We start from the raw sequence: 22,381 nt of genomic DNA, 5'->3' as shown, positions 1-22,381 counted from the left end.
CTTGACAGTGGTTACATAACAATATAACAATACAGAGCACATATAAATAGAACATATAGATTGAACATTAGGATAAGATCACATTGCAGATTCGAGAACTGATACATCCGTACACATGCTTATCAAGGTGTCAATTGGTCATCAGAGGAGACTAGCCAAAGTGTGGCTTTGTGTTTGAAAGAATTCAGGGAAGGCAAATTTCTGATAGGGAGAGGCACAGAGTTCCACAGTTTGGCTGCCAGTACTGGGAAGCTGGCGCCGCCAGCTGTTTGGAGCTTGAATCTAGGGATCAGTAGGGGTTGGCTAGAAGCAGACCCTAGTGAGCGAGGTGGAATATAATGGGTAAACCGGGAGGATAGATAGCTTGGGGCCTGGTTATTCATGCATTTGTAGGTCAGGGCAAGGGATTTTAGTGAAATCCTTTGGGACACTGACAGCCAGTGAAGGTTCCTCCTAGTTTCAGAAATGTGGGCTGATCTAGGGATGTTGAGGGCTGCTCTGATGGCGTTATTTTGTGTAATCTGGAGTTTGTCAAGGTTACATTGGTTGGTGCCTTGGTACAGTGTATTACAGTAGTCGAGTTTGGACATGACCAAAGTCCTAGCAAGGGTAGTGCAGTTTTGAGAGGAGAGAAAAGGGTGACATGCTGTGATCAGCTTGCATGTGTAAGCAGAGGCGGCTGCTACTGCATTTGTTTGTCTGTGAAGGGAAAGAGTGGAGTCAAGGTAAATTCTGAGGGTTTTAGTATCTTTGGAGACTTTTATGGAATATCTGCCGATATTGAAGGAGCTGAACATAGGGTTCAACCTGTTGAGTTTCTGCTGTGTCCCTAGTATGAGGAGCGCTGTCTTGTCGTCATTAAGACTGAGCTCATGTTGTGCCATCCAGGTTTGAATGACATGGTATATGTCATTGAAAGCTTTCGAGTCTACAGTGTAATCACCCGTGATGGGGATGAGTATCTGGGTGTCATCGGCATAATTAGTGTAGGTGACACCCAGATAATCAAGCACATCAAACAGGTTTAGTGAAAACATTGTAGAGGGTAGGGGATACGCACGATCCTCGAGGAACCCCACAAGGGACTGGCGCAGGGTCAGCAGAGGAGGTGGGGGAGAATACCCTCATATGTCTATTGTCCAAAAATGATTTAATCCAGTTAGTGGCATTATCAGAGAAGTGGGCTGCAGTTTTTAGGTGATGACAGAGGATTTGGTGGTTAACCAAGTCGAAGGCAGCAGATAAATCTAGTAGTAGTAGCAGGGCTAGTTTACCTTTGTCTTTGAGATCCTCAATTTGGGTTTTGAGGTCTAAGAGGGCTGTCTCAGTGCCGTGCTTAGGTGTGAAGCCGGATTGTCTAGTGCCTAGAAGGTTGTTGGTTTCCAGGTAGCTCTGTATCTGTAAATACGCTGCTCAGTCTAAGATTTTCAGGAGAAATGGGACCGTCGTGATGGGCCTATAGTTGGTTGGGACCTCAGGATCCAGTGTTGTCTTTTTCAGAAGAGGGATGACCCAGGAATCCTTCAAGTTGTTAGGGACCACTCCCGATTGAAATGAAGTTGATAAAGGTTGTAATGAAAGGCGTAAGGTAGTGGGCCGATTCCTTAATGATAGGATCTGGACAGGCGTCTCATTGGCAGTTAGAGGGTTTTAAGTTGCAGATGATTTTTTCAACCTCAAGGGTGGTGAGCGGCATGAAGCTAAAAGGTAAGGGAGAGTCTAGTGTGGTAGTTTTAGGTGGCATGGTTTTGCTTAAGAGGGGCGTGTGGAGAGAGTTTTGTTCATCATTAATTTTGCGTTGCAGGGTGGTTATTTTGTTGAGAAGCGAAATTTTGTATATTGTTGCACCAAGTACTATCTTTGGTGCATGAGTCGGGGGTAGGTGATGAGTATTCTAGTTCTTTGAGAATTTTGAAGAGTTCTCTTGTGTTAGATTCTGCTTGGGATATGCGTAGATTGTACGTCTCTTTCTTGGCTTGAAGGATGGCTTCCTTATAGTTAAGTGAGGTGATCAAGAGGGAGGCTTTATTGGTCGCACTTTTCCAAAGTGCTTCGGCCTTACGCTTTTCTTTATGTAGATCGTTATCCAAGAGTTCAAGTGGGACTGTTGTTTGGCTTTGCACATTTTTTGCGGGGCTATGGTCTCGATGGCTTTGAGCAGAGTGCTGTTGAAAGTGCCTACTAAGACGGTGGGGTCCTTATGTAACGAGGCACAGGTATTAAGAATAGGGATGATGAGAGGAAGCAGTTTCTCCCTGGTAATGTCCCTTTTATTTCTAGTGGGTATAGCCGGGGCTATGGTAGGTGTGGGCTGTGGGTTGGTGGCTGGCATGAGGAAGGTAATGACGTGATGGTCAGACCAAGCGCAGGCAGAGTTGGAACTGACAGTGGTATTGCAGTTAAAGTCTGCTTTCCAATCTAGCGTTCTGCCCTTGTTGTGAAAGCGCTGCTGGAAACCTAGGTTGGTGAGGGTAGTGGCAACTTCGGTGGCCATGTGGTCCTTGGGATTGGAAAGGCCAAGATTGAGGTCACCTAATAGCAGTACCTGGGAATTAGGCTTCGTGTTGGCAGACAGAGTGGATGTAACATCATCAGTGAAAGAACCAAGTGGACATGGAGGTCTGTATATAAGGTGGAGTGTTGCTGTGGTAGTAGGTGAGAGGGATAGCTTCACTGATAGGGATTCAGCAGAGCTGAATTGGGCATTAGTAATAGTTCTCATAGTGATCTGGTCACTGTGTATGAATGCGGCGACTCCTCCTTTAGACAAGTTGGATTGTCGATCATTTCTAATAATGGCGTAACCCTTAGGTAAGGATAGTGCGAGGAGTGGGCCAGAAGCATCATGTAACCAGGTTTTAGTAATGGCTAAGAAGTCAAGGGTTTGAGCAGTGATTAGGGATCTGGCATTGATAAGGGCTCCCTTGAGCGTTGTGGTAGGTGTGGTGGAGGACGGTGTGTTCGGGGGCTTGGGTGGGATGGGCTGTGGGAGGGAGGTGTGGTTGCGCTTAGTGCACTGTGGTCGGGGTCGTCTAGATCTAAGTCTAGTGTTCCTGTATTGTACAGTGCATGGAAGATTAGGCGAAGGTTTGGTGGCAAAGTGTTTAAACCACAGGGCTGGGTCGTTAAGGTAGGGATTTGAGGGAAGGCCAGAGCAGTGGAGCATGGTGGAAGGCAAGGTGTACATGTAGTGTGGCTTGGGGGTACTGGTGGTGGGGGTATGTAGCATGAAGGATAAAGATCCTAGTATGGCTATGTGGGTAAAGTAGAGGCTAGCAAAGGGCAGTGACCACATGTCATGACCTGATCAGTGTGGTAAGGTGCCGCAGGGAAGGATTACAGTTGAGGAGGCAGTGACTGAGTGACTAAGACACAGTTGGACTCAGTGGGATTGCAGCGATATCTAGATTCAAAATATTATTTGTGGACTGCAAGTCCGCAAATCAAAAGGCAATTGGGCACAATGCAGTTATAGTAGCATCTAAACTCGAATTATTGTATTTGGGCTACAAATCAGCAAATCAAAGGCAGTCGGGCACAGTGCAATTATAGTAGCATCTAGGTTCGAATTATTGCATTTGGGCTACGGATCAGCAATTCTAGAGGCAATTGGGCTGCAGATCAGCAAGTCAAAAGGCAGTTGGGCACAGTGCAATTATAGTAGCATCAAGATTCAGAATATTGCAAATTAGACTACGAGTCAGCGATTCTTAAATGTGGTCGAACATGCTGATGGAGAATTTAAGTAAAGCACACACCTGTGACTTCTGGATTGGATTTGGTGTCGTAGTTAAGCAAAATGCGCTAGTATCACCCTAAGGGCGCGAGGTGACACGGATAGATGGGATGCCCAAGAAGTACAAGAGAAGTGTGCAGTCGTACCCCCACACGGACCCCTACAGCCCCCAGAGTCTGAGCCTATGCAAATGGGTATGGCCAGGGGCCCTTTGTCAGATATTGAATGATAATGATGAAGGCTTAATAGCCTTTGTATGTATTGCGCTTCCTCTGAACATATGGTTCGAGACTGTCCCATAGTTCCCGCCCAGGCATTCAGGAAACACCAGCACCCGTTTCTATAGGGAACCATGGAGCAGGTAGCTATATCTGTTCCAGTCTATCCTACTTTGGCTCAAACTAACTCAGAAGACAATCGCCTCCTGGTTCTTGTAATTGATTTGTCTTTCCTTCTGGGTCCACTCGCTGGAACCTTCTGACCCTCATCGACTCAGGAGCAGCTGGCATCTTCTTGGACTTTGATTGTGCTGCTCACCATCATTTGACCACTTATCACAAGTTGTTTGCTCCCCCCTTAGAGGGTGTTGATAGCGACTGCTGTCCTCCGGTCCTGTTACTCACCATACAGAACCTCTGCTCATGAAAGTCGCAGCTCATCGTGAGGCGTCTTTTGACCTTGTCACTACGGTACGCTGCCCAGTAATATTGAGATTGCCTTGGCTTAAACACCATAACCCTTATAGCAATTGGCAGCAGAAACACTCTTTTTTGGTCCGAAGGGTGTATGTCTGGCTGGTCTTTATCTTCAGAACCCTACTTTGTTCCTTGAAATCAATCTACTAAGGTTTCTACTCCTGCTGTGTTTTCCCTCTCCACTGTTCTTTCGAAATACAGACAGTTTCTGAAGCTATTTGAGGACAGTCCTGTCGGGATGCTTCATCTCACAGAAATCAAGACTGCGCTACCGACCTTGTACCAGGTTCTACTGTTCCTTTTGGGAGAATGTAGGCCATCGCTGAGCATGAGAAAGAAGCACTTAAATCCTATCTAGAGAAGAATCTGGGTTTTATTGCGGAAATCCAAATTTCCTGGATGGCCTTTTTAATATTTGTGCCTTAGAAGGATACTCAAGAGCTACGCCCTTGCTTGGACTAGAGGGACTTGAACCACATTACAGTTAAGGACAAGAATCCCTTCCCCCTTATCCAGAACATCCTCACTGTAGTTCAGGTGGGGGCAGATCTTTGCTAAACTTGATCTGAGAGGGAACTATCATCTCATCTGATCCGCACCAGGGATGAGTGGAAGACCGCCTTTCAAGACACTGTATGGGCATTATGAATATAGGGTTATGCCCTTTGGCCGGCTACTGCCCCTGCAGTGGTCCAATGTTTCGTGGATCACTTGTTTCTATTGGGACATACTACCATTGTGTACTTAGATGACCTCCTTAAACCTGCTCTCCAAATCAAACGTGTTTTTGAGGTATTGCAAAGACTACAAGACAATCTACAGTGAAGTCGGAAAAGTGTGAGTTTGCTCAATGCTATATCTAGGTTATCGTCTATCCTCTAAAGGCGTTGCAATGTATTCGAGACAGGTTGATGCTGTTATTGCCTCCCCCTACCTGCCTAAAGGAATTGGTTAATTGGGTTGGCCAATTTCTATAGGATGTTTATTGCTAACTCATCTATTCTTCTACCGTTGAATGCCTTATTGAAACCATCAGTTAAGTTTCATTGGAATACCAAAGCTGAGCAAGCTTTATGTGACTTGAAGAAAGGCTTTACTATCGCACCTATCCTTTGTCAGCCTGATCCAGCCAAACCATATCTCATTGAAGCAGATGTCTCCAAAGCTGCTTTCGGTGCAGTTGGATGGTTTGGAGCATCCCCTTGCCAACTTCTCCAGAAAATTGTCCGAATCCGAGCTGCACTACATCATCGAAAAATAACTTTTGGCCAACAAATGTGCCTGTAAAGAATGGTGGCAGTTTCTATTAGGTGCATGACATCCTGTTGTTTTGCAATCTGATCACAGGAACATACTAATTCCCCAGTAAGCTAAATGCCAAAATAGCCATCAGGCTTGATGGACTTCCTTCTTTGCCCAATATGATTTTGTCATAGTGTATATTCCCAGCACTGCTAACACCGTGGCTGATGCTCTGTCTAGACACAATATGCCTTCCTCTTACATACCATTGACAATCTGTATATTGGAGGGTAAGAGGTTTGTTATGCAGGTATGCTGCTTCTTGGACCAAGTGAAAACCGATCCATCTTCTTTACCTCTCTGGAGTGAGGGTCATCATTTGCGTCTCTCTCATGGACGCCAGTTTTGTCATCCGTGTCTCTACCTTCCCACCTTTCACCTTCAACAGATTGCCTTGCAGCTAGTTAATGACACCCCTGTTTCTGGTCATAAGGGTATTCATGGAACCTGCAAGCTTCTTTGCCATTACTTTTGCCCGTCCTGGAGATTGAGCGTCCATTGGTATGTCACTTTGTGTCCTGTCTATTCGCAACACAAAGTTCCTCGTCATCTTCCTGTGGGCAAATTATGCCAGACGGCTCTTCTTTCAGCCCCATGGCATCAGCTGTCCACTGATTTCATTGTGGATCTTCCCTTGTCAGAGGGGCATCCCGCTATTATAGTTACAGTGAATCGCTATACCATGTTGGCTCATTTCACGCCCTTTCCTAAGGTTCCATTGGCCTCTTCTATGGCTCTTGCCTTTCTCAGGGATAGCTACCATTTGCATGGATTACCTGACATCATTTCTGATTGTGGCTCCCAGTATACTTCTTGTTTTTGGTCAACTCTTTGTACATTCCTGGATATTCAATGTCTCCTATCCTCTGCTTATCACCCACAAACCAATGGATCTATGGAGCGCTTAAATCAGAACACCAAACAATACTTGTGGTGGTTTGCCTCCGCCACTCAAGGTAATTGGCTGCATCTACTTCCCATGGCTGAATTTTCCTACAATAATGGATACCATTCTGCTATTCGGACTACCCCCCTTTCACTGTACCTATGGATACCATCTGCTGATGTTTCCTACCATCAGTTTGCCTACTAAGGTCCCCACAGTTGACCAGTACATTCAAAGTATCCAAGAAGGCCACCAGCTTGCTCTTTCTCTGTTTGGACCGTGCCAGATTGACTTCTAAGACCGCTGTGGATTCGCACAGGAGTCAAGAACCTTAGTATCAGATTGGCGATCAGGTATGGCTGTCGGGAAAATACCTACCATGACATCGAACTCCCACCAGATTGGCTCCTAATTATTTTGGCCCATTCACTATCACAAAGAAGCTCAACCCAATGGGCTATCAACTCGGACTTCCTCCTTCTTAGCATCAGATTCACAGAGTTGTTCAAGTCTCTTTGTTAAAACCCTTTGTTACTAGTTCCTGTACTAATCAGCAACATGATCCAGGCCCTCCTATTTCTATTGCAGATCAACCCAAATATGAAGTAAGTGCCATTTGTGATTCCAGAATAGGGAGGTTGCAGAATCTGATTGCCATGGTTATGGACCCTCTGAGAGATCCTGGCAACCTGCTTTGAATCTATGCGCACTCATTCTACTGCGTAACTTTCGTGTAGGCTAACCTTAGAAGCCTGGACCTACGAGGAGGGGGGCATACTGTTAGATTCACCATACCGCTGCGTTGGATGCGGTAAACTCAGGCGGTGTACCAGCCCATTCCAATATGGCCACCATGTGCAATGCTCTGCGGATCGTGCAGCATGTATGCAATGATTTCATCAGTTGAACCCAGGACCCCGAAACATGAGCAGATGTGGGGCGATGTCCTTGCGTCTCAACACTGTTTTCTTGAGCGGTTGCTTTCAGGTACCATCTACTCCGTTCCTGAAGTTTTTCCTGCCTTCCTTCTTCCTCCAGTGTTTGTTTGCTACTGCTCCTGGATTTTGCTCTTGCTGCCTTTAACTGTCTGCCTTATTCTCCTTCTGCCTTCCTGCCTTTCATTAGTCTCTGGGAAGTACTCTAGTCTGCTCAGCTTCCCCTGCTTTTGGATCCAATCTTCAGTATGCTCTGCAAGTGGAGGTTTCTTCAGCTTTGCTTTTTCCTCTACGCCTTCCTGGCATTTCTGGGAGCTAGCAGGGGAGAAGTGTGTTAATCCTCCACCTCCTGTCGGGGTGGCTTGTGGGACTAACAGGCCCTACCTCTACCATCCATCCCGCAGCACGAAATCAGAAATAAGGCCTGTTGGTAACATTATGCCACATCGAACTTGATGTTAAAGGTACTTACAGGATGGTGTGTACCAGTTGTATACATGACAGATGTTTGCATATCATGGAAGGCAGAGTTATCAACAAAAAGATACTATTTTTAAAGAAAACAAAGTTAACAAACTCTAAATAAAGAGGAATCTCTCAAACAATAGTGAAGTCAGGCCTCTTTCCTTGATGGCAGAATGTAGTTAATTTTATCACTTGATTTCAAACAATTGTGTTGGACTGCTGCTGCTCCCAGCACTTATTTACAAAACAAAATGAAATACTAATGGATAGGCTGGATTCCACTTGGTGGTTTGTTGGCATAATTGGAGCGCTCTGGTGAACTGAATTCTGCACTTTATTGAATTTCTTTGTAGCAAAATAAATTGGCTAGAAACTGGATAACTCTGTTCTTGATTCATGATCACAGTAAATATTGGGTATAGTCCATTACTATTTCTCTAACACTTTGATCACCAACATTGTGTCTTTGAAGAACGAGATAATGAACAAAATTGCCCCATTATTAAAGAATGGAACTAATAAATATGGGTACTAACTTTGGGGCATGAAGTACCAGCCTTTCTGGTGGAATAGTGGGGCCCCCCTCACACTCGCTTAAGTTAGGAGTACCCCTTTTGAATTGTTTTTCTACTTGATCAATTTGAGTTATTCACCCTTTAGTTTATTGGTTTGTCTTAGTTAATACATTTTGGTTTTTGTGTATGTTTTATATTTTATTTAGAATCCTGCCTTTTACAAGTGTTGTCCTGATGAAGGCGTGACATGAGGTGGTTTTCATACGAAAACGCATACATTGACAGAACATAGCATGTACTTATTGTTTTACAAGGAAACCTTTGTGATTTTGACATTTCTTTAGCATTTCCAATAAAATTATTTTTGTGCATGTTAGAAATTTAGCTGAGGATCGAAATTATGTATTTAAATTTGATGTAGTATGTGATATTTGCTTTTCTTTTCTGCCCTTGTGCGATTCATATTTCTCTGCAAGGGGCCACCGTGCCACAATAATGGTGGTCCGTGCTGGATAGTGCCCAGGTTCGTGTTAGGTGGTGGTGGCCCAGTTCCCATTAAGGTAAATATAGAACTTGTTTGTGGCCTCTAGTGGTCTAGGGTGGCCACCATGGTCTTGCTGCTCTGCATGCTGATGTTGGCATGCTGTTCAAGGCAACCAGAACAGCTGCGTCAGAGCTCTGGCTCCTCATTCGGTTGTTCCCTCTCTCTGGGGTGTGTTGGTTTGTTACTCAGGTAAGGATCGTGGCAGGTGTACCAGAGCTCCTGCTTTCATTCCGCAGGCTCTCTTCCCTGCCAGGATTTGCTGTTCATGGGGCACTGATGGGTCGTTGTTCTGTTGTAGGTCTTCTCCCATAACTGGGGTTTCTTTGTTATTTCAGACAATATAAGGGAAAACCTGGCCAGCACTTTGGTTCAGAGGCATGGAGTGATGCAAGTTGCTACTGCACATGTATTGTTTGGCGCTTGGGGAGGGGACAGGAAATGGAGGCTCTCCCATCTACCACCCCACTCCCCTTGTGGGATAGAACTAGCTCTGTATTCCTCCCTGGTACGCTTCCATCCCCAAGCTGAGAGGGGTTTAAATCCCCTCTTGAGAAGGCCAGGGTACTGCCATGGTCACACAATACATATTGGAAACATGACTGTAAATCATTTGTTTTTCAATTATTGTCTCAAATGCCTTCATATTTCATGTATAAAAGTGTATAGCAATCAGGAGCACATTTGAGGAGAATTGTTTTGCAAGCTTGTATTTGTGAAAAAATGCATTTTAATATTAAAAACTTGTTAGTGTTTGCACAAATCTAAATAGTAGAGTCAGTATTTCACAACTGTCATTTATCTTGGTGACTCCACAATCATGAAAGGGTGAATCTAAGCAGCGTTCCAACCAGCACCAAGATATGATCAGCAGGTGTCTGGTCCCCCTGAGCCATCTGTCACAGATGACCTCAAGAACACACCAACTTTCGAAGACAGTTAAATGGTGTTTATTTGATTTGTAGTTAAGGGGCTCTCTAATGGCCGTCCTGCATTATCTAATTTAGGTTTGTCACTGGAGAACGGTAATCTCCTACTATCTAATGACTGTCTGACTGATGGCCTAATGGCAAACGACTGCTCTCTCTAACTCCGTCTGGGAAAAGTCTAGGTGGTCCCTGATATAAGTCCTCAAAGGTAGTCTGCAAAGATAGGTGTCATTCAAATATATAGGTCCTACTTGGTGTCTTAATTCCACCCCCCTGTTCCTCTCCCTATGTCTTGGTTTTTCTCTCTCTGTTCACCTCCTTGTCTCCTCCCTCCTGCTCCACCAACGTTCTTTCACTCCCTACTCTCTCCTTCTGATGTCCTTTGTCCTTTATCTACGTTCACCCTCGAATTTTAATCTCTCCTACAATGCCCCGCCACACTTTTCCTCTATTGCTTCCACACTACTACCACCGTCATCTCAACTCTACTAATGTTCTCCTCTCCACACTACTATCCCTCTCTGCTGGGAGGAACTCATGATAAGTGATCACAGTTCAAGGGTGTTTATTGAACAATGATTGCTGTATGCAGGGTGGAAAAATGCCTAATCTAAACCTAAAATGGTGCCACGCGTCGACTATCAAATGAAAAATAAGGTAGTCCTAACGGCGTAATGTCAAAATAAAAGGGCCTATACTATGAAACCTATTCCCAAAACCTCACAGCTAATACAAAAAGGGGTGTGGGATAGTTCTTCGGGAAAAGAAGTGTTCTCAAATATGATGTCAGGATGCGGTAGCCTGGGTCTTCCCCACGTTTCGAGCACGGGGTAAAATGGAAGCTTGGGGCACAGTAAAGTTCCAGGCTTCTTCAGCACGAGACGACAGTTCCAACAACCGCTCTCAGGTCACACTGTCTTTTCTAGCACAAGATATGGTTCAGCTTTTAACCCTCGAGCTTTTTTATCAGGGCCGTCGATGGTCAAGTCTCGTTTCACTTGAGTTTCTTTCCTTTGAGGACCTGATGTGTTCAAACAACAAAACAAAAGTTCCTTTAACAAATGAAAAGTTTGTTTCCAATGTTCACTGGGTGATGGGTTCACTCCTTGGTCCCCCTTCTTGTGGGCGCTGACCCTTCACGTATCATATTTCAAATTATATCACAATTCCTTTATCAATCAACTTTGGGTGGTAACTTCACCTCTGGATCTCCCTCGGTCGAGCTCGGACCCCTCTTGACTTGACTTTAACATGATTAAATTCCCTTGGTGTTTTAATGTTCACTTTCACTGTGCGATTCACTTCCCTTTATTTCACAGTGCTTGTAGATGAAAGTCTTTCAATTGTACTTGGATTTTACTTGACCCTCTGTATGACCCCTTTGACCTATTTCACTGCCCTTCTTACGTCCTTCTGGTACTTGTAGTTTCTCTCATATGGGGCTCGACCAGAGTCTCAAGTTTGCACCACTGTGGTGCAGCTTTCCCTCTGCAGCTGGTCTCCCTTCCCACTTTTAGTAGTTCATTCAAAGTTCATCAGTTTTGTTTCAAAAGTTGCCACTTTGCGATTCTCATTCAACACAGCCTGGTTCTCATCGGTTTTCCCCTCGACTCACCGGCTGTGTCGAACCACTTGGCTGTTTCCTTCTCTGGAGTCAAGGCCGGTACCACAGGCGCGGGAGATTCCCTCACTCCTGCTTAGCAGCATAGGCTTGCCCGTGTACTGTTGACATCTGCTGCAGGTCACTTGTGCTATTATTCGTGGTCTTAGGCATTTTCCACGGGCCTGGGACGAAAAGGGCAAGGTCACTTCTCTTCTTGCAACCCTCTCACTTCCTGACACCTTTCTCCTTCTTTTGAACTGCCACGTAGTCTCGTTGTGCTGTCTGCTGTACTCGCCTTTCTCATACTGTGCTCTCTGGCTCCACCTTCTTTCCCTGTGGGGAAAGGAAAGGGCCGACCGGTGTGTGTTATTTGGCTCAATTGCCTGACTTTGCCTGACCCTTGTATTGGGACATGTCAGGTAAATGGTTCTGGTGTTAGTCCGTTGTCCTTTGTGTTGTACGAAAGTGTTAGCGTTAGAAAGGGGGGGCAGTGGTTTGGAATGTCCTCCATGAGAGGATGGGGAAAAGGTGTAAAAGGAAGAGGGATGCCGCGTCTCACCTGTCGGTGTCCCACTCCACGAGGACCCCCTATTCAGGTGATCCTCCCTCACTGGTCCACCCCCAGTAACTGGATCCAATAGTGATGGCTGTGTCCTGGCCACCTGGATAACAGATCTTCAAGGTTTAGACAGGGAGACCCCTTCAGGTTTCTCACACTGCACACTACTACTCTTCTCTCCACAGTACTACTCTCCACCCATACCTTCTTTCCTATTCACTCTCCTTTCAGTATTTCACTAAGCTTACCAATCACTCCCTACTTTCACTCTCCTACCTTCCATGCACACCTACAACCAAGTACTGGTATCTCTCACCAGCCAATATCTCAACTTGCACACTCCCTGAGCAATTCTCCTCTTTGCTCTTCCCCACTGTCTGTCCACAGACTGTTCTCCAGGTGGTCCCCCTTCTCCTGTTGCATGTCCTCCCCATTCCTCTTCATTGTCTACCTCCCTCAAGTGGTTCACCAGACCATCAGCTGGCTTTCATTTTCCCACTGGAAGGTGTTACAGGTGAGTGAAAACATAAAAGGTCTCTTATGCCCTGCCCCTTTTGGATGCATGTCTCTGCCGGTGCTCAGTAATTGAGGCTTGCTATAGCTACACACCATCTCTACCCCAGTTAATGTGAGGACTCTATGGCATATATAGGAAGCCAGATTAACATCACGTCCCGGTATCATGTAACAATATATTCTCCAGCATGGGGTCTTGCATGGATTCACATGCTCCTGAATATTCCCAGTCATCATGCTGGGAATCCTCAGTAATATTAAAGCAGTTTAGCTTTAAGCTAAAAACTGCTAACCTCCTCTAAAGCCTGTCTGTTTCACTTTGGGTCATACTGCCCCCGCAAATGACACTCATCCTCCTAAGATCCAACCCTAGTGGCCATCTTCAGATCCGACCACATATTTTGCTATTTCTTGCCTATTTTTGTAGAATGTCTTGCTTACTGATAGGTCCAAGGAGTGTGCACACGTTCCTTTGAGGATACTTCCTCGGTGAAGATTTGAAAGAAGCGAAAATCACAACTCCATCACCTTCGTCATCAATGGTCGATACAGTTGAAGGACCCAGTTCATAGAGAGGCCAGTCGCCATCACCGGCTCAGTTGATGGTTAGCCTACCGGGAGGCGGGCAGATGCCTTCTGTGAGAAGATTGCTGGCTTCAGCGGCCAAACACATGTCCTTGTCGAAGGGCAAGTCATCCAAGGACCCGTCACTGGCTCCACCTTCATCGTTGACATACGCCTCGTCGATGACTTCACCAGGACTGTCGCCTACTGCCCCATCGACTAGTACCTCATCGACAACCCCGTCGACAGACTGCTCTTCCTTCGGCAGGTGCAACACCGAAGGACTTGTCCACAACCGTCACCTTTACCAATTTGACGGTTACAACGCCCAGGGTTTCCTTGCCGCCTAGACGTCTGTCAGCGGTTCCATCGATAGTCCCATCAATGACGGCACATTTTCTTGCTCTGCCGGCTCCAGTCGTCGCTTCTTTCCCTAAGGGCTCTAGTTTGATAAGAGAGATGCCTTCAGCGCACATCTTAATGTGCCTTTAGTTCTGCCAGTTTTCTTTGTGAATCCTTCTTTGCCTGCTGAAAGGGTGTTGCATTCGCTGGATGGTGTGTGTGCCCTGAAGTTTTATATTGCATGCACAAAGGGATTTCAAAAGTCTTTTCAACTTTTTGTAAATTTTGGGCCTTTGGGACATGGGAAGCTTGTCTAAGGCTTCCATCTCCAGCTGCATCATGCATTGGCCAACAGACCGCTTCCAGGCCATCCGAGTGCCCATTCTGCCAGAGCCATTTTAGCGACAACAGCGTTTCTCTTTGGTGTACGCCTGCATGACATATGCTGGGCTGCTATTTGGAGGTCTACCTACACCTTCACAATATTTCAACTGCATCGACGGGGATTCCAGGGAGGAGTCTCGGGTCGGCCAAGTAGTGCTGCGTAAACTGTTTGTTTGCAGTGAGTCTGTTTCAGGGGTAAGTGTATTGCTTCTGTGAGCCTTGCCACCTTGCATGTTTCTGTATATGTACTGCTATGTAACTGTATTCATGAGCATGTGAATCCATGCATGGAAGGAACCAGTTACTTACCTGTACCTCTTGTTATCTAGCCTGTGCTTGCATGGATCCTCATGCAAACTCTCCCTCCTTCCCTTCTCTGGCTCATCTTGCTGCATACTGCCACTATACACTCACAACCAAATCCGAAGATGACCACCAGGGGTGGAGTTTAGGAGGACAAGTGTCAAGGGCTGGGACAGTATGACCCAAAGTGATACTGATAGTCTATAGAGGAGACTGAAAGTGTATAGTTCAAAGCTAAACTGCTTTTATTGTGCCGAGGATTCACAGCCTGACAAGAAATATACATGAGTATGTGACTCCATTAAAGCCCTGTGCTGGTGAACAAGAGTTACAGGTAAGTAACTTGTTCCCTCTTGTGAGTGTCAGCATTGCACTGCAGTACAGAGCACTTCATGGTTTGTGCTTGGGTGTAGGCTCCGGTGTTGCTCTGGTCGGTTAGGCTGCTGAGATTACTGGTTTGGTTGATTAGGTTTTCTGGTGCCTCGTGGTCTCTTGCTGTTTCTCTCCTGGTTGGGCCATTTGCTCATTCTTCTCCAGCTGGGTCTTATGGGAACTGTATTTTTCTAGAGGAAACAGGCTGGCTATCATCTTGCAATCTAGGTATTAGGAGGGACATGATGGTACTTGTTCATATGCGTACAGGCAGAAACAGAAGGGATAGGGACTGGGGTCCTCCTAACTCCCACATCTGGGAATACCTGTGGTTGACCTCCCACCTCAGGCTGAGAGGGTCCCCAATCCCATCCTGACAGGTTCAGGTAGCTGACCCTGTCACACATCATACCTGCTTTGCATGGCTATGTGAAGAATTATTCAATCAGTGAAATGTGTTTTCTTGGGTATCTGTAGTTGCTAAGATAATTCCAATAATTATGCTTTAGCCCCCCACCCCACAATAAAGCAGTTTAAATGATAAGGTTTGTGCTGTGCTCAGGAGCTATCCATTACTCTATATTTTAACATCTAAATTGTTTCCCCAGTAACATGTTTAGAGTAGTGGTCAGTGGTCGAGGAAGAGGGTAACTCACTTGGGGAGCGGGGATGGTGGGTTGAGGCAGTTCCCCATTCTAGGTTTCCTTTTAGATCTCTAGGTTATCCTCCTCCTTCCCGTGCCTACCCTTGCTGCCTGCAAAGTAGTGAAATGTTAAGGTATGGCATGGTATGGCATATCACGCAAAACATTTAACCTAAGGGGTATCTTGGTGCTGGAGCAAGTTAACCAAAATCCAGAGGACAAGAGAATATGATCTAGCCACTAATGCTAGCAAGGGAACAAACTTTTTCTGTACTCTCGGTGGTGGCGGAGGGGAGAGGGGATGTGGGGAGGAGATTCAAGTAGCATTCACGGGAGCCGCATAAGTAGTCCATTGCCGTTTCTGGCTGCCAAAGCTGCTTCTGTCACTGAAAAATGCTGTAGGAGTCATCCAGTTGCCCTTAAATATCACAATGCAAAATCTAACTAGCTTTATTGTTTTGTGCCCCAACAGGGTTTGCTGGTACCCCAGGTTATCTGTCACCTGAAGTGCTTCGAAAAGATCCCTATGGAAAGCCTGTGGATATGTGGGCATGTGGTAAGTTTTTTTTTAAATATGATGTACAGCGAATGTTCATTTGTTCTGCTTTAATTTCTGAACTTGTAGCTGTTTAATGCTCTTTTACAACACTTTCTAAACATGGGTTCTATAGCTTGATAAATCCGCTTCAGGTCTCTTTCAGACTTTGCAAGGTATGTGCGGAATCAAAAAGATGCTACATTTCTTTAGGGTTGCCTGGGCACCACGAGTCAAAATTTTGATGGTAAATTGAGTGGCAAAAGTTCTCCCAGAGATTCATAACATTGTGACAAGGATAGTGCTCCACACACCAAGGTCTTTAAGGGCACGGCTATCTGGAGAGAGCCAGGATTCAATTTGAACCTCTGACACTCTGCCACAAAAGTACCCATGTTGCGACTGCAGACGGTAAACCAGACACTCTGCTCTTGCTTGGCTGAACCATGAAGAGTTTGTTTATTAATGGTCTTCTGATACCCACAAAACACAAATTAAATTATGCTCTGCATTAAAAAACAACACAAACCAGTCCTTCTCATTAAAAAATACCATCACATCGATCTCTATCGTGAAAAATAAGATTTCAATTAAGCAACCCAATTTTTCACAGTAAAGACAATTAAACCTAATGAGGTTGAAAAAATGTTTTACTTTGTCAAAAAGATATCTTCTGCCTCCTGAAGGGTTCTGAGGGAGACCGTTATCCTATTAAGTGTATGATCTCATTTTGCGACTAAACAACTAGTGCCAGAAAATCCCTTTCACAGAAGATTAGTATTCATATGACCTCACATCTAAGTTCTGCTGTTGCGTAAAGTTAGTTTCCTTTCTCTCACAATGAATAACATCTCCTGCAAATGGATAATGCAGACAGCAATATTATTTTGCCTTTCACTGTCGAATCAGAGGCTGCATCTACTCCTACCTCTTAGTGAACTGCGGTAAGCATATGTATATCCTGGGCGGTAGGATTTTAAACCAGGATTTTGGCAGCGAGAATGGTGCAACCTGAAAGAAATGGGGGCAGGCTGCTGAGATCGCATCTCTTGGATAACTACAGAGATATGCAAGAATCCCAACTGATCATCCATACCCAAAAGCATCTGCTCACTAGACTCTCTAACCCTGGTCCCCAGTATAATTGGTTCTAAAAAAGGATGCAGGTCACACTGCTGCATCCTTGGGAAGCCATAAAATGTAGGGTCACAGAGTGGACAGCAGAGCATCACAAGACCAAAACATGTGTTCCAGCGAGTATGCCAACCTGATCCTTAATGCAGGGGCCAAATGGGAGCCGCAAAAGACTCCCTGATGGCGAGAGTTCAAGTTGTCGTCAACCTTTGATCCAAACACTTGCGTCAGCATATTGCCCCATTCTTCGCTTAGCCTGTCCGCGTCCCACGTAGAGTAGACATGTCTTGGAGAAATCACCCTCCCTCCGAGCTCGTCTCAACAGTTATAAACAGATTAGACAGATAAGCCACCTCCCTCTAGTGAATGCTGCAGCAACGGTTGCTCCACCTGCAAACTCGGTTCTGCTCCAGAAATGCTCAAATCATGCCCCTCAACGGTCTCCTAGCTCTCCACTTCCCTCACCGGCAGTTTGTGTTTCCATCAAAGTAAATCAAATTTCAACAAGAAGCCATCCCTCACAACCTGGTCCATCTCCACGATCCAAAGATCGCCATTCTGGCCTCAGTGAACAGAGCGTCGTTCTAAAGTGCTGATTTAGCAGATACCCCTTTATCCTGTTTTAGAGAAGTCAACGCGTGTCTCCAATCTTCCAGCACAGTCTCTCCTAACCCGACCACCCATACACATAGCAGACTCTCAATTTCCAAAGAACTGAGAAGGTCTCCCTTCAACTCCATCCAAACGTGGTGCTCTCCAGCAGTAAGCCAGTCACTCAACATTCTCAATATACTTGCTGCATTGAATAGCTAAAATGTCTGGGAATTCAAACTCCCTGCCCCTGTGTCTCCTAAAAAGCTCCACAAAAATCTTGCCTTCTACTTTTGAGTAATATATTTGCCAAATATTTCCCCATCTCATCTATTCAAGCTTAATAACCTTGTTGAGGATACACTGAAATGATATAGAAGTGATCAATAGAAAGATATGTAGCCTCTGAATCAAGACATTTGGGAACAGAGTAGATGAACAAATACAGTACAGCAATTGGACTATTTTCCTGAAGTAGCACTACAACTATTGTTACTGCTCTGCATGATTGCCTGTTTTAGTGTTACGATCTGTGAGAAGACGTTAATAGGCAATGGGAAATCCTTGAAGGGAGTTCAAGAGACGGAGCCGACTGAGAACTGTGGAGAAACTGAAGCATTTAAACGCGTGACCTATAAGGAAGAAGTGGAGGAGTAATAACCATCAGCAGACAATGGCAAAACTCTTAAATGCAAATTGTTGAAAAAGGTAACAGAATCCAAACCTCATCCTTCCCTTTTACCTGAAACCTCTGATCATGGAACAACAAAAAAGCATCCATTTTGGATAATATACAGGAGCCTGTGGAGAGACATTGAATCATTGTCAAAAACAATGTACTATCGTCAACCTTGCATGTATTAGACTGGTAGGTTGCTAAAAATCAAGTAAGAGTAGGAGCATGTAGAGGGGACATTCTTTTCACTAGAGGATCAAATTTGAGACGGAAGCTACGAGTAATGCAGAGCTTAAAACGGATGTCTCTAAGTTGCAGATCAACAGGAACAGACAAAATTATTGTTGGTGTACCCAACGTATTACTTTACAAACTTCCTGCACATAGGAAAGCCAGTAAAAATGTTAGGAAATTTCTGACTGACCTCTTAGAAGGGAATAGATCAACCAAAGATCATTCTGAAATGTATGTAGGGACCCTGGCCCGGTGTAAACCCAATAAAGAAAGGCAAAGAGGGTTTGTGTGTGCAGTGGTGTAAAGCCATTTCACCCAAATCCCCTAAACCGATCTATGGATTTGTTGAGATCATTATAATTATTTAATGCATCATAATGACTCCTCTGGAATGGACTAGAAAGGAAAATTAGTCGCTAAAGAACAAACGGATCACTAAGACGTGACCACCAAAGAAACGATTTTGAGAGAGCTCAATCTACACTTTAATAATGGAACCTTTATATAGTAATAAATCAACAAAGGGTGATCATGAAAATTGAGAGGAAGTGATGAGAGCAGCAGTGAGCAAAGCACGAAAGCGGGATTCTTTCTTGCCCTGCAATGATGGGAGAGACGGTTGGCGCGCACTGAAAGAGGAAGAAGGGAGGTTCCATGATCAGTGAATGTTGTGATATTTTGACAGAATCTATGGTCCAGATCAGAGGATTGTAGCCATGGAGAATGCAGGTGTGCCAGCAAAGTGGTCAAGAGTTGGCAGATGTCAGCAACGTATTCTATCAGCAGCATGGAAGGACCAGGTGATAACCACTGCAGGATACCAGGATGATGCCAATTGGGTGCCAGAGGTAGAGAACCAGTGCCAAATGCAGAGCTTTAGTGCATTTTGCTGGTGGGCGTCCTACTGAAATTGTATACGGGATAGAGAATCCCAAACACAGAGTGCATGGCTTATTTGTATTGAGGCGAGTGTTCAGGGTTGGCAGATGGATTCTAGGCGCTAGAAGGAGGAACAGGGGAGAAGGTCATTGTGTGGAGAGAAATCATCGGAGGCCACACCCTGATGGAGCACATTGGGAGCAGAAGTTAAATATCACAGTGAAAAAAAATGAGAATAAGGAGAAACATTGCATTCTGGATCTAGAAGTCCAAGTACCCTAAAAATGTTCTGAAAGTTTACTTGAAAACAATCACTACATGCTGGAGATTAAAGGGACAGTTCCTATGACTATGTGTGGAATAGAGGCTCTGGCAAACTTAGACAACGGTTTAAAATGTTGGACAATATGGACAACAATAACATTGTTTCTCCGGTTCTTGTCTGATAATGTCATTTATGCCAGATCACTAAAGTAGCAGCCAAGAAGCAAGTAAAAAAAAGGGGTTAACTTAGAACTGGAAAACCAGGTGATGAGATTGTAGGGGCAAAATATGTCATAAGGCCCAAGTAAAACACAGTAAAGAGAAACATACAGAATCCTTCTCATGCTCTACTTTGAAGGTAAGCGAGTGACCATTGTGATTTGTCAATTGGAGGTGTTAAACATTCAAACCAATCACTTGGGCCGTTTGCAAATAATACAAACTATAATGGGTAGACTCTAATGCCTTCAGAGATTGGCGGTGCATGCAGTGTCAATATCCGGAGAAATAAAAGAAAGCCATTTGCACCCCGGATGAACCTCGCGGTATGAATGGCTTTCATGCCCCGGCGGGAGGGTGGACATGGCCGGTAACGGCCCACAGCTGGGGCCTACCGTGGCTCGGCCTGGCGGGCTGGTACCGGCCATGTCAGGGCATGAAATCCATAGTAGAAGATTGAATGATGAGGAAATATTGTACTGTTTAAGTTTGTCTAAATACAATTGATGGTTAAAGGGCATTTATTTTGTCTTTGAATAAAAAAGAAATATCATATTTCAGTGCTTGCTGAGTTTGGTTATAATAGCAGTTTGGGGAAGTGGATTCTAAAAGGTTTTGAAATATAGCAATAACTATATCTTTTAGGTGTTTTATAATTTAACTGGTATTCCCCCTGGGGCATTAGCAAGCTGTTTCCTGCCATATTACGGGTGTTCCCTTTCATTGGAAGTGGTGAATATTCCATTACTTAAATGAGGTATGTCTTCACCATCTGACAAGGGGCTTGCTGGGTTGCCATGGACCTATCGAAATAAGGCTAGTGATGAGCTGGAGAGCCTCAATATTCCTCCTCTTGGGCCTACTTCACAGAGCCTGTGGTGGACCATAGCCCCCATGCTCACCTCTCTTCCACCCTCTAACCCAAGGCATGAAATTTCATCACACAAGTCGAGCAATTGTTTTTAATTTGATTTGTCAAACACACCACATGCACATACTGTAGCCTGTCTGTGCCTACAATGCCTTCGCTCATGTAGTTTGCAATATATAGATGTTTGTCCTTTTACACTCAACACATTGGGTATCTCGAAAAAAAGCCAAGACCAAGATCCTGGTTGAAGTTCAGGAGGCAATACAACCAAGTAAAATGTTTAAGCAGCCAGATCTCATCACAGTTATAGATTAGGATCTATTGTGTATTGCAACTCTTTGAACGCATGTGCTGTAATGTCAAATCTATATGCCTCATCATTTGCAATGATTTATTTATTGTTTTTTGGTTTTTTTAGGTGTCATTCTGTACATTCTCCTAGTTGGATACCCCCCTTTCTGGGATGAAGACCAGCACCGGTTGTACCAGCAGATTAAGGCTGGTGCCTATGATGTTAGTAAGGCTTTGTTTCTGAAGTTTTTCTTTGTGCATAACAATAATGCAATTGCAGCATGTTTGCTTTGTAGCGTGCTTTGTTTTTTTTAGTGTATTCATCACATACATTTCTTATCTGGGTAATTGTTATGTGTTCATTTATTTTCTTATCTGTACAAGTCGGAAGCATATTTATATGAAAACACTACACTAGTAAATGTAACTGATTAAGTGCCAATGTACATATTGGTCGTTATTGTATTTTGAGTTCCGTTTATTGGTTTTTGTAAAGCTTTTGATTACTACTGTGATTTCTTGACACCGAGCCTGGGAGACAATGTGTGAGAAGAGGATTTGTGATTCAACACTATGTAAAAGATCTAGGATTTGAGAAGGCCGTTCCAGAAAGAGGCAGCCAGAGCCTGCAATTCTGGGCAAAGTGATGTCTTGAAACATTGAGAGGAAGCCCCTCCGAAATAATTCAGTGACACTTGTTGCGCTCGGTCCGCTGGACGACACTCCAATTTCTCTTTCATGAAATCGCTTGTGCACGCGGGGATACACACGCTTTGAGCATTATGACACGCTGAATTAGACACCTACTCCCTAGACATACCAGTCTCTTTTTCACAAATTCTTTCGTGCACACTGGGATACACACGCTCTGAGCAGGGCTCTCTGAGACGTTGTGTTAGATATGCCACACTATTAACCCCCCTTACCATCTACCAGACGTGATCTACAGACACTAGTTTGCGGTGGATCTCGTCCATTACCACAGGGTGTTAAAAGACAGGGGTTAGAAGGCCCTATTTCCGGTATATAGCATGCAATTTGGCCATAGGGACCACATTTCCCCCCCCCCCCTCTTCTTAACTTTACAGTGTGCAGTGCTGGCCGCACCTACAGAACTGAGCCCAACGGACATGGACTCCATGACAGTCAACCATATCGGGTCATATCAATCAGATATAGGACACCACCGGTCTTCTTCAAGCAGCGCCTATAGTTTCAGACTCCTCAGAAAATGTATAATTCCAATACACGTTACAGATAATTTCTACACACAGCTGTGAACTCGGCTCATATGTGCTAGAGTCCTACCTGCACGGTAAGTTTCTGTTTGGGACGATCTGAAGTAATGACCAAGCCTATAGGCTTTTTACGTTATCTGTCCAGATACAGACCCCCCA

At 44.7% G+C, this 22,381-nt stretch overlaps 1 protein-coding gene across 25 annotated transcripts in view; it reads left to right on the top strand.

The window, feature by feature from the left end:
* CAMK2D (calcium/calmodulin dependent protein kinase II delta) overlaps window positions 1-22,381 on the top strand; it is a 1,139,541-nt gene that overhangs the window by 795,555 nt on the left and 321,605 nt on the right. For all 25 annotated transcript variants that reach the window (XM_069631027.1, XM_069631047.1, XM_069631025.1 and 22 more), the window contains exons 8-9: window positions 15,763-15,846; window positions 21,112-21,206. In XM_069631027.1, coding sequence (XP_069487128.1) covers window positions 15,763-15,846; window positions 21,112-21,206 — 179 coding nt within the window. The remainder of the gene's footprint in view (window positions 1-15,762; window positions 15,847-21,111; window positions 21,207-22,381) is intronic.

This window comes from Ambystoma mexicanum, chromosome 6q, assembly GCF_040938575.1.
Source record: "Ambystoma mexicanum isolate Mex_15411 chromosome 6q, UKY_AmexF1_1, whole genome shotgun sequence".
NCBI classification, from domain to species: Eukaryota; Metazoa; Chordata; class Amphibia; order Caudata; family Ambystomatidae; genus Ambystoma; species Ambystoma mexicanum.
This window is presented reverse-complemented; position numbering and strand designations above follow the sequence as displayed.